The sequence below is a fragment of the Stegastes partitus genome, unplaced genomic scaffold (assembly GCF_000690725.1).
Source record: "Stegastes partitus isolate 25-593 unplaced genomic scaffold, Stegastes_partitus-1.0.2 Scaffold2568, whole genome shotgun sequence".
Taxonomy (NCBI): Eukaryota; Metazoa; Chordata; class Actinopteri; family Pomacentridae; genus Stegastes; species Stegastes partitus.
The window spans coordinates 3134-21818 of NW_007580299.1; the positions used below are offsets into that span (position 1 = coordinate 3134).

The following is an 18685-nucleotide window of genomic DNA, read 5'->3' on the forward strand; positions in this document are numbered from 1 at the left end:
ACTCTGTGACACTCTAAGCTCAGTGGCCACTTTTGTCAGAGAACATCCTGATTGACGCCTCGCAGTGATGGCGTACTGTTGATCAACTGTTCGGTGTCGTCTTGGTCTCATGATGTCAAAATGTGAACAGCATGATGGGGAGGACTGTTTCAATACCAATTCTAATTGAACAAGGAAATGTATTGGTCATGGATCAAACACTGTTGTGAATTTTGCCATTAAGCTCCTTGTTAGAGAAAAGCAAGTTGTCCAGAAAGTACTGAAACATTGAACTGCTGGACATGTGCATTCAAAAGTTTAGAGAAGGTTCGCCTGTAAAGGTTATAGTGCATTTTAGGTGCATCCTGAAATTTCACCTGAAAACTAAATATCCCTAACTTTTTGTGAGTAGTGTATATATTTCGTGTGGCTCACTGAATATGCAGAAAACCCTAAAACTCCCAGATAATAATATGTAGAGCTTGTAATGGCACTTAAGCTACAGCTGCTCATTCAGTCCTGACTGGATTAAGAGAGCAGAGGGCTGAGTAGCTGAAACCTAATCTATTGCTCTGGGGTTGATTAGATCGACTGCCAGGGCACAGCAGAGCGCAGAGCCGCTTTCAGTGCAGCGACGGTGACTAACAACACACGGCGGTGCTGATTTGCTGACACACGCAGCAGCAGCAGCAGAGATAGACCTGATGCAGAGCGGATCAGCGTAGCGTCACTGCTCAGAGAGAGAGAGAGAAAGAGGGAGAGAGACGGAGAGGGGGGAGGAAATAAGGGTATCATGCTGCTGCTGCATCCTTTGCAATGCGGGGTGTGTCCCTCCGTCGGCAGCTTGACTGTCCCTCTGCCCTCCTTTTTCACCTCCTGGGTGTCCAGTTGCCAGGAGTGAGCCCCACGGAGCAGCGATGACGCTAGGCTAGGGTTTTGGAAACGAACCCCCACCGGAGGACTGGCCGTCTGTAAGGAACCGCAGCGTTCATGGTGAGTGAGCAGTCGCACCGTGAGGACAAGTGGCTGAACGCGGTGACCCACTGTCTCTCTCCTTGTCTGGCAGAATCAGAGGGCATTGGTAGTCAGAGCTTGAAAGCGAGGCAGCGGAGGAAAAAGGATGGCTCAGGTTTCACACAATAGCCTCTTTCAGCTCACCGTAGCCCTGTGGGGAAGCGGGGAGGTGATTGTCAGGATGTCTCTGTCTGCAGAAAGACAAAAAAAAAATGTCTGGTTTCCAGGTTGCATTGATGGACTTAATGTAATGTCCACCTAGGAGATGAATCATCTTCTTTGCGTGTAACCTGATCTGTAGCCGTCAACTTAGTGCAACAGAAGCACGTGTAGCAGTGTGACAGCATCGTTTCTTTTTTTGTTTTGGCTTTTTGAAGCGTGTCAAGGAATTTCCTCAACCAATATAGTTAAAGAGACACAGAGCTCATTTACCAGCTGAAGAAGTAGGTCTCGTGTTTATTGCTGTTTTTTAGTAAAACATGATTTGGTAAAAAAAAAAAAAAAAGCATTTGATGCCAATGTTTGTAGTTCCATCTGTTAGTCTGGATATCACATATTTCCTTTATTTTGTCTAAAGCTGCCAGATCTCCTCCTCAGCTCCCCTGTGGTAACTGTTAGTGTGTCAGCTGCTGTGTGCCAGCAATTCTGCAAGCAAATTAAACAATAGTTAGTAATTCCTTTAGGTATATTTAATGAATGAACAGCCAAATAGGATAATCGCATGACTTAAGCACGTACGCGGCTCTCATTAGATGGATTTGCTCGACGGCGAGGTTAATTTCATCAGGGATGTGTTCGACTCAAAACGAAGTGACATTGTGGTTCTTGATTGTTCCGAGATTAAACTCGGTTCTCTGCCGCTACAGGCCATTTAGCTGTCAGTGCGTAGAAACTCACTGATTTGTTCCTTTTTATAGATGCTCCTGGTACATTACATGAATCAGAGCGCTGAAAGAAACGAGTCTAATGAAAGAGATCAGCCTAACCTGCAGTAGCAGTAATGAGATAAGAAGAAGATTAAAAAACGGCGGTCCTAAATCTCTCTTGCAAGACACTTTCACCAGCAGAATTCACTGATGGATCCAGTGACCAGAAACAACTAGCTTCACAGTGTTTGAAATTTAGAAGCAAAATCCCCAAAATGCAACTGATGCTATAACCCACATCCGAATGCAACATAAAATGATGCAAAGGAGCCCAGTAACTTAGTACTACAGTGTTACAGCAAAAAATTCTATTTACTTCAAACTAACGTCACGGAATTAGCGTTTTACTTCCCCCGTTTGAGGTTTTTAAATTAGGTCAACTTGTTACCTGATGCAGTTTTGTTTACGTTGTTGCGCTCTGATGTGGCAGTCACTCATCAGCTGCATCACAGTTTAGTGTTGCACTCACAAGGAGCAGATTAAAAAGGTCAACATCAGAGCAGCAGAAACATTCAGGTTTCAGTCCTCAGAATGAGGTCATTAGCTCTAATATGTTGCATCCTACACGTCCCGTAATGCAGCCCGTGCTATCTATTGTTAGACCCTGACTGTCAAGTAAACTGATCATCTCATTCCCTAGATCATGACACAGAGTTTGTATAAGAAATTTGTAGTCATCAAGCTCGAGCTGTGGTAAATCTGATAACATCATGTCATTGGGGTGATTGAGGTATCAAAGCAGCTTCAGAGCCACAGAAGACATCAACTTGATGAAGGGTTCCTTCAACGGGAAAGTATAATAATCACCGTTTTATGTAATCATCTGTACAAATCAATGGAATCGTGATGAACTGTAGCAGTTCTGATAAGTTAACCTGCAGATACACACACAACTACTACCTGCTACCAACCACACAGCAGCCATCTGACTCACTTCCACTTCACTCTGTGCTTGTTGGGGTTTGCCTGAAGCAACTTTCATTGAAAGGCTGTCAGTTGAAGCAGTTTGGCATGCAGTGAAACCAGGCTAAGCCCCCCTGCTGTGGCCTTTCATCTCTCAGCTTACATTTTCAAGAAAGCCAGTGGTGTTTTCATGAGGCTATGTTGCAGAGAGAGCAATCCATGGCCACATAGGAAGACACTTTATAAATCAATAGTGACACCGATGTTTTCTAAAGCAGAGTTTTACTTGTATGTGAGACTTTGTTGGACCGCATGTTGTGATGCTTCCAACTGACAAGCTGTATATCAGTAAAGAAAACAGCTTGATGTCAGCTTCAGAGCACTGCTTTCTCGTCTCTGTAGTTTTAAACTGTAAAGGCCATTAGCAGCCAGCATGGCTGCCAGCCAGCCAGTCAGTGCAGCCAGGCACCCAGAGAGCTCTTACATCACTACCAGGAAATTGGAGAACTTTACTGAAAGCCAGCGTGACAAAGCAGGTTGCCCTGGTGGCAGGTAATCAGAGGATATAGTTGCTACCCCAGCTAAAAGCTGCTAGTGGGGACCCCTTATGTGGGACTGGTCTTTCTTTTCAGTGTTAAATCCCTGAGAAGTGTATACTATAAACAAGTGTAGCCATTGTGAGCTTTTTGTTTCTGCTCTTTCAGCTTTTCTGCTTTGTGTTGGCAGCTTTCCATTAATGAAAATGTAACTGTATCCTGTAACATGACGCCATAATCAGGCAGGCGGTGTCACACTCACATTAAGGTGTGGGTTTTGATCAGCTGCACGCTTGTTTCTCAAAGTTGAACTCTGAGTTGAGGGATCTTTCATCATCTGTCTCAATCTGTCTAGTAGTCTGGAGCCATGTAGCCAAGGGGCCTCACTAACAGCGCAGGATTACTGGAGAACTTTGCAGATTAAAACTCAAACTGTGAGCATGAACTTTAGCATACAGAGCTAGGTGAAATTACTACCTCATCAAAGGGAGACTTCTTGTTTTTATTGTTTTGCAAGTTAGTTTTCAGGGGTTTGAAGCCAAAAAGGTGAGAAAACATTGTTGCAGAGCCTCAAATAGAGGCAGGAAAGGAGCGGTGCATCAGTATGATTCCTGGAATGAGCTCCGAACACAATTTGGATGCATGGATACAGCTGTTGTACTAATTAAATGCCTCTGTGGCACTAAGTACCAAAAACTGGCACTGAATGAAATTTATATTCAGTACTTTTAAAATATATGTTTGACACAACCAGCTGTAACCAGCTTTCATTATGTATCATGAGCCTCTTTGCATTTTCTGCAGCAGAGGATGAAACAAAAGTCTGCCCCAGTGCTAATAGTTAACAGCTCCAGGAGGAAGGGTTAGATGCTGATTAACTAGTAGAACCATCTGTCAGTTAGCACACAAATGCACCGTAATGTGGTTTTCCATTTACTGGATTTTGCTCGTTTGTCTCACTGCCAACATCAATCTTTTTTCTTTTTTGTCATTACTTTTATAACTTGGCTAGTTTACAGTCGATATTTCTCATCCTCAAGAACTCGTAGCTCTCCTACACCACCGACTTAGCTATTGTCATTTTAACTTCCTCATTCATCTTCCTCACTTCTCGGCACAGCTTCACACACACACCCTTTCTTGTGTTTCACCTTGTCGGTAGCACCTGCATTGCTGCTGAACAGATGCCAGGTCGCCCTCCTCCTCTACTAAATCTCCCTGAGTGTTGCTCTTCCTCCGTGCACCCCCCCTCCTCCCTCTCTCTGCAGTATCCATCCAGTGTGCAAAGCTTTGCGTTACCTGTTTTATTGACCTGCAGCTGCTCCCTCGGGTGCCCACTGCCCTTAATGTACTGAACAGCAGCTCATGCATGTTACCTCTTCATTAAAGCACACAGTTTTTCAATACTGACTGAAGACGACCCTTTACAGGACAGAAAATATTGTTCTTTTTCAAATGGTTTGAGTTATTTGAATAAACCTTGGTCAGGATCATAACTATGTCACAATATACTGGTGATAACTGTGATTCGTCATAAATAAATTGTTGATATTGTTTTAATAATACACACATAATACTATCTGGTTTACACACCAACATAGGAACAACATAAATTACAGTTATGATTACAGACTGTGTGTACACCTCCCTACCCTCCAATTCATTTGCCATAAAAGAGACAAAAAAATAAAAATATTAATCAAATAAAATCTCATTTTTATAGATATCGCAAAAATATAATCATCAGAAACCTTTTTGGCCACAATAATCTTCAGCTGAAAATCTGATGTTGTGACAGCTGTAATCATAACTGACCAACACGATGATCAAAACTACTAAAATTAGAATGAACTAGAATTATCCATCACGACTTATAGCATATTGATATTGTAATTGTTTGGAGTTGATCAGTTGGTTGATCTTTAATTGATTTTTTCTGGTAAGAAATCAGCTGTTCTAAAAAAATAACATGAAAGGATAAGACAGAAGACAGGTGATGTGAATGTCAGAAAATATTTTGTAGAGTTGCTGTCGCACCTGCTTGCACCAGATAAGGTCTTGTACTGTTTAATGAGATGGAGTTGCTGACTGGCCATAAGGGTTGCTGTCTAACTGCAAACTGCTGTGTAGATGAACTTTGTGAGAAAGGTGTCCGATGGCTGTCCGGTTTAGCTAGCTACGTGAGCCTCATGCCAACTCTACACTAGGGTTTCCACGTGCTAACACAGGCTGGGAGCGAACGCTGCTCACGTTCAGGACTCTGATTACATGCAACCTCCAAACCAAAGTGATGAGCTCTGTCAGCAATGCTCTGCTCTGAGAATAAATACATTTTAGAAGTTGTAGTAAATACTGAGAAATTTCCTGGACTAGTAAAGATGCTGTGACAGTATTGGTGGACATATGTTTTGAACACGTCAGGATAGCTGTAAATATAACATTGACATATTACAACAGTTGCTACATCAACATTGATTTGGAGTCATATTTCCAACCTCTTGGCAAATCAGAGTCCAGTTTTCACTCTCTTTAGGCTTAATTTTCTCCTTAGAAAAATACATGATGCTATCTGGTTGCTATATGTTCAACTTTCTTCACCAGCGAATTGCAATCTGTCTCATGTTTGGTGCTGGACAAGTTGTATGCAGTGGTATAATCAGAGCTTGTACAGATTTGTCAGACAGCTATTTACAGCTGCCTGTTGGAGCTGCAAAAGGAGGTGGCAAGGCTGTGATGCTGCAGGCTGTAAAACCGAAACAATTTGCAGGAAGATGCTAAAACTATCTAGACTGAGGGCTTCTGCAGATGTGGTAATAATTCTTTGTGGGTTTCTCATTACAAGCGACTTATTTCACATTAGAGTCATTTGATGTTAAAGGTGTGTGGTATATTTTTACTGAACCAATTCAGCTTTAATGTCATTGATGCTACTTAACCATGAAGGCCTTTTCTACCTGTGCATTGGTGATACGTTTATTTGACTGTCAGCTTGATGCCGATAACGCCAAACCTGCAGCCCGGTGATAATATTCAACACAGAGAAAGAAAGAAAGGCCGAGAGGGGAGTGGGAGACAGACAGACAGATGCAAAGCAGATAAAAGGGAGGATATGGACACCAAAAGAGAATCAAGGGACAATACGCACAAATAAGACAGGGTGGCTCTTCTCTCAGATCATCCTCAGTGGATTCTTACCCATGAGTCACCTCTGTTCTCTAGCAGCGGGGGAACAGTATTCCTCCAGCGCTCCAACCACCAGCCTCTCCTCTTCCTTCATCGCCCTTGTTTCTTCCCGTCTTCTGTGTCAGCTGCTCTCCCCTGACGCCCAAACCTCAAGAGATGTCTTTGACATTTCTCAGTCGAGGTTTTTCATCCACTTCTTCCCTCTAATTCATCACTCTGTTATTTCATCTTACTTGCACTTCCCTGCTGCGTTTAAGTGCTCTGAAATGTAGACATCTTTACTTTTTCTGCCTTGACCTTTCTTGATTCTTCGCAGGATATGATATGTAAATACTTGGGAGTGGTATTTTTTACTTTTCTCCCTTTATTTTTTTTTGGTAAAGCTGCATTATCTGCTTCTGTCTGTCGCTTCCATCCAGCAGTGGCTTTGTGAAGGCTCCTAATCCAGCACTGCAGTCATTCACTCACTAGAATCTTAAAAGAGGGAGCAGAGTTGGCACATTTGCTTTATTTCGCTGCTAGAACAGTGCACACATCACTTTTAAGTTAAGCTAGATTTCTGTCTATCTGAACTAATCTGACGTTTACAGCTTTTTAATATAAAGTAAAAGCAATGATCAGGATGTCTCTTTTGTTGTTAGTGACTCTGACAACTGGGCTTTAGGAATATTTTCAGTGTCACGTAGGAGTTTCCATTGTAACTTGACAGTTTCGTACTGTGCTGCAGTATACGATGACATAGAGTTTGTCAAAAATGAAGTTAACTTTGGAGGAAATTGAATCTACTAGTCGGTAAAAGAACTAAATATCTAAGAGCATCTTACTAAATGAAAATCTTTTTGTTTTGTGACATTTTTATTCATCCAGTAAAGGGACCAATTTTGTTAGTTGCAGTGTAAGTACAGGTAAATCATCACTAATGTTGCCTGGTGGCACTTTTATATTCCGCACTCATCCTCGAGCACAAATTCAATATAATTCAATTACCTTTATTTGCCCCTCAAGGCCAATGGAAACCAGGCTCTGTTACATCAGACAGCAACACAAAGACAGATGAATACGATGTATCACTAGCACACACACACACACTGCTATTGTAGGAATGGATTTTTCTGTTTTTGTTGCGCGCTGATCAATGCGAACGTGTCTGTGGCAGCACAGCGTTAAGCTGATTGCATGCAGACCTGCAGCCTGCATTATTAACCAGCTCAACGCTCACCGGAGGCCATTTTGGACACGCAGTGGGATGCGCTCGTATTGCACTCGCCCCATTTACAGTAGCTTCCCAATTAACTAGCAAGACCGTTTTCTAAAGGTGCTCCCTGAACTGTTTGTGCTCCCTAATTCATGCACATACTCACAGCTTAGAAGTCAGCTGACAGTCGGCCTTGTGTTAAACTGCTCGGCGACCTTAGCTGTAACTGACTGACTGTCACATGGCTTCCCCTTTCTGTCGGCCCTGAATCACGCTCGCAGAAACCACACATTCATTAGATACCAGCTGACAAATTCTCAGAGGGCATAAGAGCATCGTCACGAGGCTGTCAAGACGTTTCCCGGTGTTTTCTGTATGGCTTCATACATACTCTTTATTTCCTTTTCCTTTCTTTTACTCTCTTTTCTCTCCCCTGTATTCAATCCCAACAGTCTGTGTCTAGCCACAACATGGATTTTGAGGCCAGCTGTGACCCTTGTAGCGATTTTCCCTGGCTGCCGCTACTTTGTCATGCAATTTAAAACTACTAATCTTCCAAATTTCCTCCGTCCATTCTTCACTGTGTGCACGTCTGGATGCTGTGCACACGTCACTGCCAGCAGCAATGTGAAACTAAATATAGCCCATTCACACTGACCTCAAAAGCAAGATGGTGTTCCCTGTTACACTGTTAGTCCACGTGTCTTAAAATCTTGCCTTTTCATCACCAGGAATATGAAACAAAGAGTGGCAGAGCTGGACCTGGCAACCCGACATCTCCCAGGCAGAGCGTGAGGAAAAACCTGGACTTTGAGCCCCTCTCCACCACTGCATTGATTCTGGAGGACAGACCCGCGTATGTAAACACACACGAACACATGCACTGTGATATCTTGGAGCTGTTAGGCTATCCCACATTTTTTTTTTTTTTTTTTTCTTTCTCGCTCGCTGCCTGTGGAGTTTGCTTATCAGACAATTAAGCCACATCTGTTGTCTTTCTATCTCCGTCTTCCTCTCATTCCGTCTTTATCAGGCCTCCTTCCTCCGCCGGATCATTAGACATCATTCAGCGTCGTTCCAGCTCTCACTGTGTCCCTGTTTGTATCACAGATGGTAAAAGAGAAGTGCTGCTGAAAGTTTAATGGCCCTCCCTGAGCCTGGCTCCATCGGCCTGTTTTTCTTTTTTAGCATTTTTTGTATTTTTGTTAGCATACAGACAGATTAACAGACATATGCTGGGCTTCATCTTCCATTCAGTAGCTTCACTGTGAAATTAGCACTCGTGAATGAAAACAGCCAGATGTCCCCTGCGAACACCAGGAAGTTTATTCTAGCACCATGACTAGCAAAACTGTGTACTCAGCTGCTGCTTTTTTTCCTTTTTTTTTTTTGCTGCATGCAGCCTCACATATGTCTGCACTTCTTCTTTACTGCCATCCTCTACTGGCAAGAATGATTGAGAAAGGGGCACATATTGGATATTTTAATTAAACTTAAAAGCATATATTTAAAGTTTTGTAGAGGAATCAGAGTGGTTTCTTTTGGTGTAACTACCTTTGATAAACTACTAAAATGCTGAATACTGAAATCTACAATGAGTGCACAATGAGCATTTTCTAAAAGGACAAAGCAAATCCACTCCAGTTACACTTACTGGCTTTCTGTGGACCACATTTCCGGGTTCATCAGCGGTTCAGTTGGCTCAGAACAGTCAGACGTGGTTGAAAGTACAGATGCAACGATTAGTCAGTCAACAGAAAATCATCCTTAGAATTTAATTTGGTTTATTTATTTTTTTATATTTCGCTATTTAGTGTCAATCTTTAGCCAAAATTTTAAAATTCTGCATATTGAGTTTTTCCTCCATGTGACAAAGCTGTCTTACTTTAAGGTCAATTTAGTAGCTGCCCTGAAGCTTTACTCATATAAGTAGCTCTTCATCAGAACAGATTAGCTATCTGTCTTAAAATGTTTTGTGCATTCTTTAAATTCTTTGAGATGCAGCATCTGATGCTTGTCATCAAGAATAAACCTGCTTGCTCAGTATTTGATGAGTCATCAGTTAGATATCTCAAACAAGGTGAGGGATCACACACGTGCGGTTTTATGACCTCTCAGACCAAAGCAAAGGGCACATGACTTGCCTCTCCCTTCCTTTCACATTGCTATTACAACCAGAAAGACTGTTTACCCAAGACTCCAAAACTAATCCGGCCGCAACCATTCGCCCACGCCAGCATTGTAAAATACACTGAATGGCTGGAATACATTGTGGATATCTTGAGTAACATGTTTAGTTCGGCTTTTGTGTGTTCTGCTCCGGTTTGTGAGTGTCAGTTTCCACACATGTAAGTTTACTCCAGTCTATGTGTCTATATTAAAGCTATATTCATGGTCAATATCTCATCTACTGCACCTTAAATATGCTTTTTTCTAACCCGATTATTGAATTTGTGCATCAGTCGGATGACAACTCACATTGATTTTGAACAAGCAGCTACTAACTACACATCAGACGTGTGGTTTTGATAAACTGAGAATCAATCATGCTCTCTTAAATGATTTGTAAAAGATGCAAAGGCTAATTTAATGCAAGTTAGAATGCATGATAACATATGAAATCACTCACGCTGCTGTGGGACATGTACTTCAGAGTGCAGAGAGTTCACTCCATATGCAAACGCAAGTTGCTAGACCAAAGATAGGAAGGCTCCCTTAATACACTACAGGCTTACACACCATGAATAATGCAACTTAAGCTCAGAGAACACATAGTTGCTAACCCATTTTGCCTCATGTGCATGCGCGTGGTGTTACAGTAATCTGCCCGCCAAGCCAGCTGAGGAGGCCCAGAAACACCGACAGCAGTATGAAGAGATGGTGGCCCAGGCCAAGAAAAGAGGTGAGGCCACTGAAATCCACCCCAACAATCTGATGAAAGAATCTGTCTTTGTCTTTCCTCTGCCTTTCTGTAAAACCTAGCATCCTACAGGACTCTCTCTATCTTTTTGTTTTTAGCCAGCTGTCCTCCCTTCTCTGTCAGTTTCCCTCTATTTCTATATTTAACCGCCTTTTTTTCTGCAGAGTTGAAGGAGGCTCAGAAGAGGAGGAAGCAACTGGAGGATCGATGCAAGCTTGAGGAGAGCATTGGAACAGCAGCACAGACCTGGAACCAAGAGATCTTACCGCACTGGAGTACAGTGTGAGTACAAAGAAAGACTATGCAGATGTACATTATATATACTATGAATAACAACACTGATGCTCAAAGTATTTCACCTGGAAACACCTTTTCTGTGGCTTTAATTTCGCTTCAATCCTTTGTGCAGAGAAGAAATGTTTCAATACCAACAGTTCTGAAGCTTTTAAACAAAGAGCAGTTATTTAATTTAATGTCTTCTGAATACATAAAAAGATTTAACAAGTCCCATCATCTTTTATTGGAAAATGTGATTTTGATTATTACAGTAACTGCTGACTGCTGCTCACTGTTGCTCTTGTTTTGTTTTGTACTGTCAAGGCCTTGGACATGGAGAATAAATTAAAAAGCAGCCAGGTCCCTTTGGGAAGCTCATGATATCAGATTAAATACAGACAAATGCCATCTTTGCTCAGCTATTAGTTTAGTAATCCAATAAAATGCTCAGAAAGGGCTCTTGTTACATTCATTTGTTGGACCAGTTTCCAGCCTGAGCGAAAATGACACAGTGGTGTTTGAAACAAGTATTGAATCAATATCGCTGTTATATACACAGTCCAAAAATAAGGAAACTCCTACAACAGAGATGCCACAACTCCAGTGTACAGTGGTATTCGTAGAAAAAAAAATAAATCAGTGACAGATTTGTTATCGGGATTCAACATGTGCCCACATTTACGCTGAGATAAGGGATTGCCCCTATAAACTCCTGGCAAACATAAGAGACAGATGTCACCCTCACAGCACCGTGCTAGTGTACACTTCTTCATATTGCGTTTTTTTCTCAGTTTAATCCATGAAATTTAAATATCAATGTGTTGCGTCGGACATCAAGTTTTAACAATGTGTTTCTCAGTCACCCATTAAACCAAAGCTGAAAACACCTGAAGGCCTGCAAAGGGAATGCTACTCAACTACCTTCATAAAAGCACACCTCATCAGTACTTAATAGTATAATAGTACATATTATACAGTGAACAGCTGCTACAGAGCAGCGCTGCAGGGAGACAATACAAACAGATCATGCAGACATGATGACTAATTAACAGAACCTGTTTTACAAGCATGACCGCCTCACGTGTGTGGTGATTTGAATAAATATCATTGTAAGTGCCAGTCACACAAGTTGTGCTTTGTATTGCAAAATATTCTAAATAAATATCCTCCTGCAAGTGTAAGAACTTTTTTTTATTAACATTGCAGCTTAATTTCCAAATGTGAAAATCAGACAGTTTCAGTGTGAAGAGTTCAGTTCGGGGTTTTGCTTGACTAACTTTCCCTCGTTAATGCTTCAAAATAGCTCAAACAAATGCTCTTTAACCAGATTTAATTAACCTAATTGTCAAATTACGTTGGCATTCCCACAACAACACCAATTAAGGACAATATAGAGAGTGGAAATAGTAAAATATGGGGTAAACATAAACAAGAAGGCTTAAGGATTATTTTTTTTCTGAAGGAAAGTCATTTCTTGCATTTAATGTGGAATCGTTGACTGCTGCAATGTGCAGTGGAAGTGTTGACTGCCACCTAGTGGTCCAGATTGATCAGTGATGGGTTTCCACCATGAAACTCAAATGGCAAGTAGAGCTGCAACTAATGATTATTTTTTTTGTGGATTTATCTGTTGATTATTTTCTTGATTGAAATTGTTTAGTGTAAAAAAATAAAATTAAAAAAACAAGGCAGAAAATGGTGAAAAATCATCATCAGTGTATCCCAAAGCCCAAGATATTCAGTTTACTGTTACAGAGGAGGAAAGAAAGCAGAAAATAATCACATTTCAGCTGGAATCAGAGGATTTAGAGTTTTTTTTTAAATTTCAAATAATTTCTCAATCCAGTTAATCGATGATCAAAAGGTGAGGATTAACTTAAAAGTTGACAATAAATCGATTGTTCGCTGCAGCTGTATTGTTACCTTTTGATGTGCTCCACTTGTTTTTTCATCATTCAGCTGACATGTCACCCTTTTAACAGGTGTACCTCCCGACGAGTGAGGGACCTGTGGTGGCAGGGCATCCCCCCCAGCGTCAGAGGCAAAGTGTGGAGCCTGGCTGTGGGCAACGAGCTCAACATCACACACGGTACACACATAAGTCACTGAGTTATTTGAAGATCTATTACTAAAAGCTTCACCTGTTAACATTACTGACCCTACCTGGAACTTTCAACCTGCTCATGTGACTACTCCACACACTTAAAATACTTCATGAGTAGCTGTAGACAGGTGTGTGTCCCCACAAGATGACACACACACACACAGATGGATGTAGCAATTTGTCTCAGCGTTTGTAATTGAATAAGTGGCAGTGAGACTGATACAAGAGGAAGGAAGAGTGTGTCCATTAAGCAAGAGCATGGTCCAGTGATTCCCCCGCTACAAAAGGGAACGAGCAGCATTTCAATGAGTTCTCCGAGCCTGCACGGAGATTACACACACACACGCAGGCACTCACACACAAACTGAAGATTCATTATCCTCTTGCTAAAAGAGCACCGACTTCAGATCGGAAGTCCGTACGCTTGTGTGCGCGCCTGCACATCTCTGAGCTTCCTCTGCACCCTCAGGGCTACTCGCAGATAAGCGCTCGCTCGCTGGCTGACTGCTGAGCTGGCCCGCTCTGGATTGTGCTACTCATCCTTTTAAACGGGGCCACGGTCCTTTGCGTCAGGACACACACTGCACACACACAAATACAGCGTTCAGTCCCCCTCAAAGTCCATCGTTTCATAAGTGGCAGTTCAGTGACAGTATTGGTCCACTTTATGCGAAGCAGGTTTATTACTGCTGATAATGCTGCTTCTAGCATTTCTGCTAAGTTTGCTAATACTGATGGTGTTAAAATGACGACTAGCATTGCTGCTGCTGTACTGCCAATTACCACAATACTGCTAAATCTTCTTAAAGCTAATACCACTGCGAGGTGACTACTATTAGCACAGTATTTTGGTGTCGTTTCACCCTTAGAGGTTTTGGTCGTTTTTGCATACTTTAAGTCTTTTCTTCATATACCACATAGGAACATGTTTATGGTACACATGTTTAGTATCTTTCATTTCATCACAAGTATGATCTGACCATTATTTTTTCACTTAAACCTACTATATTAACATTTTAGGCTCAAAAACACACAAAAAACATAAAATCCAATTTGAAAAATGTCGGATTTATTACAACGAAAAACATAAACACGTTTAACGAACCATTTTAATAGTTGAAAATGTAGCCATAGATTGCAGATATGAACATGAAAAGGTAAATTGGATATAAAATCAAACAAAATACAAATATTTGCAACTATATACAAAGCAGGTGTGACTTTCTTTCTGTTTTTATCGATGCCACTCCTGAACATAGTTTCTGTCCAGAAGGAGGCAGACAGCCGCATCACAGGAGCTGCACTTCCACGGACTTTCTTTCACTTTTTTTGTTTTGTAAATTGACAAAAAATGACCAAAATGTTGACAGAAATGTGACGTCTGTGGCACACGTCATACGCTTTTTTTTCCACGCACATTTACGACATTATATCTCCGGTTTTAAGTGGTCTATCAACATGAAACAAAAAACTGGCAGACAGTTTAAAGTCTGCACATTCGAGTGAAGATGACAGCATCACCGTACGTGCGCTAGTTTTTCCCACCAATATCATATGACCTTCTCACGCCAGCGTGATGGTGGACCTCTAAGGGTTAAAGGTCAGCGCAGATCCATGTTTTCCATCGACGGTGCCTAAACATAGTGGGAAGCTGTAATTTCTCCAGAAGTCTTGTGCTGTGTCTGTCAGCTGTAATTGGAACAGGAAGGCAACGAACTCGTGCAGCTCAACAATATTCACTCTGACACAGTTGTACAGTCCAATCTCTCGCTAGCTGCTACATTCATTAAAGAAGTCACAACCAGTCTTTTAGAAATTTTTAAGGAAGCCCTGTGTTGTTGTCTTTTTTTTTTTTGTCTGTGTAAAATGTTGGGGGCCAGTTGTGTAGAAGACCATGTGTATCCTCTAGTATCTGTTTGTAGTATGAATGGAACTGCTAATAGCAAATTAAGCATATAATAAATAATAAAGGGCTTAAAAACCTGAGGTCACTGCTAACTTTATACCTTAAACCTTCAAATTATGGAATCCGTATTTCCAAAAGCATCATTGTTCAGAATGATCTAGTTTACGAAATTTGTTAATAACAGAGAAAATGCATTTTAAGAAGTTATGAATTGATCCTAAGTCACACAAAATCCTAACTGTTAGTCTTGTTTGTTCTTCCCCAGTAAAAGTCCCTCTGAGTCACACTGCTGACGTTAGAAAAGTCTGAAATATTGCTGTTAGTATATAAGAAGTATATATATAAGAAGTATATGAGTTAATTTGCAAAAATAGATGACTCCATTTTCACAAACCTTCAGAAAACCCACTTTTCCGTCATCTACCTGAGATAATATCAATCAAACTTAAGTTATCTCTGTTTTTGTCGTGTCATTTCTGCTCAGTCAAATCCACTCAACTTCAGTTTGATATTATCTCAAGCAAACAACAACAAAAAAAGTTTTCTGAAAGTCTACGAAAATTAGTTATCTGTTTTTGCAAATGAACTCTTCATATTCATTAGCACATCTATGAAATTGTTGCTTTCTGTGTATCTTTACTTCTTTCCGTGAGCCTCTTCAGCCTGCAAGGAGCCTGTTGCCCTTTTTTACTTCCGTTAATAATAATGTGCTGGTAGTGGGTGCACGCCGCCGATGCAGAGCTCCACATCACACCCAAGCTCATTATTCCGATCCAGCATCTCATCACTAGAGGGCAGACAAAGGTCAAGGCTGAGAGCTTTGAAATTCAGTGTACCGCAATGAAATAAATGTCTCCTGAAAAGGAGCGAGATGTTTCCTTTAATCATTTCAGTGTTGCTGCCGCGGACTCCTTTCATCACCTCAAGTGGTTTCTGTCCAGTCATCATGTTCTCTGCTCAGTGTCTTTAGCCTCTGCCTCCCCCCGCCTCTTTGTCTCGTATTGACTTTGTTGCTGTTTTGTGTCCCTGCAGAGCTGTATAGCATCTGTCTGGCCCGGGCCAAAGAGAAGTGGAACACCACAGCAGCACCCACCACAGAGACTGAAACTGAAGGTAGAGCTGCAATAGAAACTACTTTCATTCTTGGCATATGGCCTCACACATTTGTGTTTCCTAATGTGTTGCTGTGTTTTGCAGATGCAGGTTCTTCAGACAGGGAGTCGAGTCTGGAGCTGATCAAGCTGGACATCTCGAGAACCTTCCCCCAACTCTGTATCTTCCAGAAGGTCAGTGAGAGAAGCTCCACTAACCCGTCTTCTGCTGAACAATGAGAAAAAAAAAAAGCTGAACAAGACACACAAATGACATGTTGCTGCTGGAATAATAATTATTTTTCTTGTTTGACAAATAAGTGAACACACCTCCTTTAACCTGTGTGTTAAATACATTATTACACCGAAGTGGAAGGAATAGTAAAGGTAACACAGGAAGGCCAGAGAAAGGGTGTGTGTGTTCTTGGGTGTATTTTCGGCCTGTTCTTTTTAATCTTTCTTTGTTCATCACCAGGGCGGGCCCTACCATGACGTGCTGCACAGCATTCTGGGAGCCTACACGTGTTACCGGCCAGACGTTGGCTATGTAAGTCACTCACTAATCGCAGCATTTACGTGCCATTGTGAAAGTTAAGCGCACATCAGAAGTTGCAATATTGGTGACTAATGCATCTACAAGGGTGTGTGACAAAAACAGGGTCGGTGAGTTTGAAGCTGCCAGAGTTGCAGCTGTGAATATAGTGAATATGATTATTATTTAATCTATGGCTGAGATTATTTAACTATTATACTTAATGATTAGTTTTCTGGCATAACAACAAAATGCCCGTTTTATTGAAGTTTGTTTTATTTTGACAAACTCTCCTTGTATAATGCAGCTCAGTACAAAATGGAAGCAAAGGTTGAATTGCACAACTGTAGGCAGGGCTGCAGACTAACTTTCTCACTGGTCTCACCTGGTCACAGTAAAACACACCACTGATAAATATGTGCTTATCGATAGACGCTACAATTTACCAGTGTTCCCTAAACGCCACACATTGCAGGCTTTGGTGGCTGCGGTTTGCTCACACAGATGTGCGACTGAAAAATACTTTAAAAACACTTAAACTGGGGTGTTCTAATGTCAGATTTGTCCGAGGTAAAACCGAGTGATTTTTTATTTTTTTTCTACAATGTGGAGCCTAACTATATGTGCCGTTCATAGGAAACAGCGAATGCAGGTGCGCTCCACTTTTCAAGAGAAGACCTCATTTTGAAGTGTGAATACCACCACCCAAGTTATAAAAGTGCTACTTTCCCCCACTGTGGTTAACACAGGAGGTGCTGGTTGCAGCGACACTAATACAGCTTGATGATCATCACGCACGAATGCGACTGCTTGAAATTTCAACTCGCACAAAATGGTCGCAGGTTTAAACTCCAACATGATAACAACATGTTAAAAATAAAAAGAGGGTTCGTAATTAAATTTGTGCCGCAGTTTCAAAACAAATTTCTATTAAAGTAGATTGAAAAAGTTTGATCCATGAATTGAGTAAAGTGCAGTACGGTGTGTACACTACATGCAGATGTTTGTGAGTCAGAGACAGTGAAGAGTCTTCACATTTTACACTAGAAGCAGCTCGGTCCACAAAAGTAACATCACAAGTACTTTAGATTTTTACATGTAAAAGCTTTTTTTCAGTATAAGGGCACAGATTAATGAACTTGAGGTTAAATATATTTGTTTAATTGATTGTAGATTTTATGAAATCATTAGTAAACACCATAAAATACCCACAAATCCTCACACACATTCGTAAATGTAGTATTCGTGTAGATCATGTAGCACACATCTGTTACTATTATTTTTTCTCCACATCTTTTTGTTTATTGCACCTTTAAGAAAACAGTATCGCAGCCTCACATGGTCACACTTTCAAGAAACAACCCAATCAGACATATTTGCATGTTGCAACTGTGGCAGTTTCTTCAAACTATCAAGTGAACTGTGACATATTGGCTGCGGTGCTGCTTGTGTATTATAAAGGGTGAAAATGCCACAGCACAGATTCCAGTCTCCCACGTAACGCCTACGTGGGTGGTTGTTAAGTTTAACAACGAAAGTGTGATTGCGGTCGGGATTACTGACAGCCTCAGGTGTTTGAGTGGGAGGCGTCGGCCAGACGGGCGTATCTCAGTGGCTACACTTCTGGGAGTAAAAAAAACTGTGTTTCCAGCATCCGTGTGAGATTCAGTTCCATCCCCTGCGACAAAGAGAGCAAAGCATAGTACGGTAACCTCACAGTCAGAAACTAAGTGAATACACTGGAAATATGTGAGAGCAAAAATTAGAACATTGTGAAAGAGTTGTTTTTTTGTAATTTATTTCAAAAAGGTAAACTTTCATATATTGTATATGTTTATTACATGTAAAGGGAAATATTTCAAACCCTTTAATTGTTTGGCTTGTATGGCTTATAGCTCATGAAAATCAGAAATCTAGTATCTCAAAGTGTTGTCCTCAGTTAAAGAACCAGATTTACAACACAGAAATGTCCAACTTCTGAAAAGTATGTTAATTTATACACTTAATGCTTGGTTGGGGATTCTCTACCTTGAATTCTATGTAAATGAATCAAACTGAACTTGTGATGAGTCTCGAATTAATTTTTACTTTTTGAAAATATTTAACTTTTTCACAATAAT

General features: G+C 41.1%; 1 protein-coding gene across 2 annotated transcripts in view; it reads left to right on the forward strand.

The window, feature by feature from the left end:
- Window positions 1-762: 762 nt before the first annotated feature.
- LOC103375373 (TBC1 domain family member 14-like) overlaps window positions 763-18685 on the forward strand; it is a 28584-nt gene continuing 10661 nt past the window's right edge. Inside the window, exons 1-8 of one of the 2 annotated variants that reach the window (XM_008305635.1) lie at window positions 763-972; window positions 8468-8592; window positions 10556-10638; window positions 10821-10938; window positions 12915-13021; window positions 15975-16055; window positions 16140-16228; window positions 16509-16580. In XM_008305635.1, coding sequence (XP_008303857.1) covers window positions 970-972; window positions 8468-8592; window positions 10556-10638; window positions 10821-10938; window positions 12915-13021; window positions 15975-16055; window positions 16140-16228; window positions 16509-16580 — 678 coding nt within the window. In that variant the 5' untranslated portion in view covers window positions 763-969. The remainder of the gene's footprint in view (window positions 973-8467; window positions 8593-10555; window positions 10639-10820; window positions 10939-12914; window positions 13022-15974; window positions 16056-16139; window positions 16229-16508; window positions 16581-18685) is intronic. The other variant, XM_008305636.1, reaches the window with a different exon arrangement.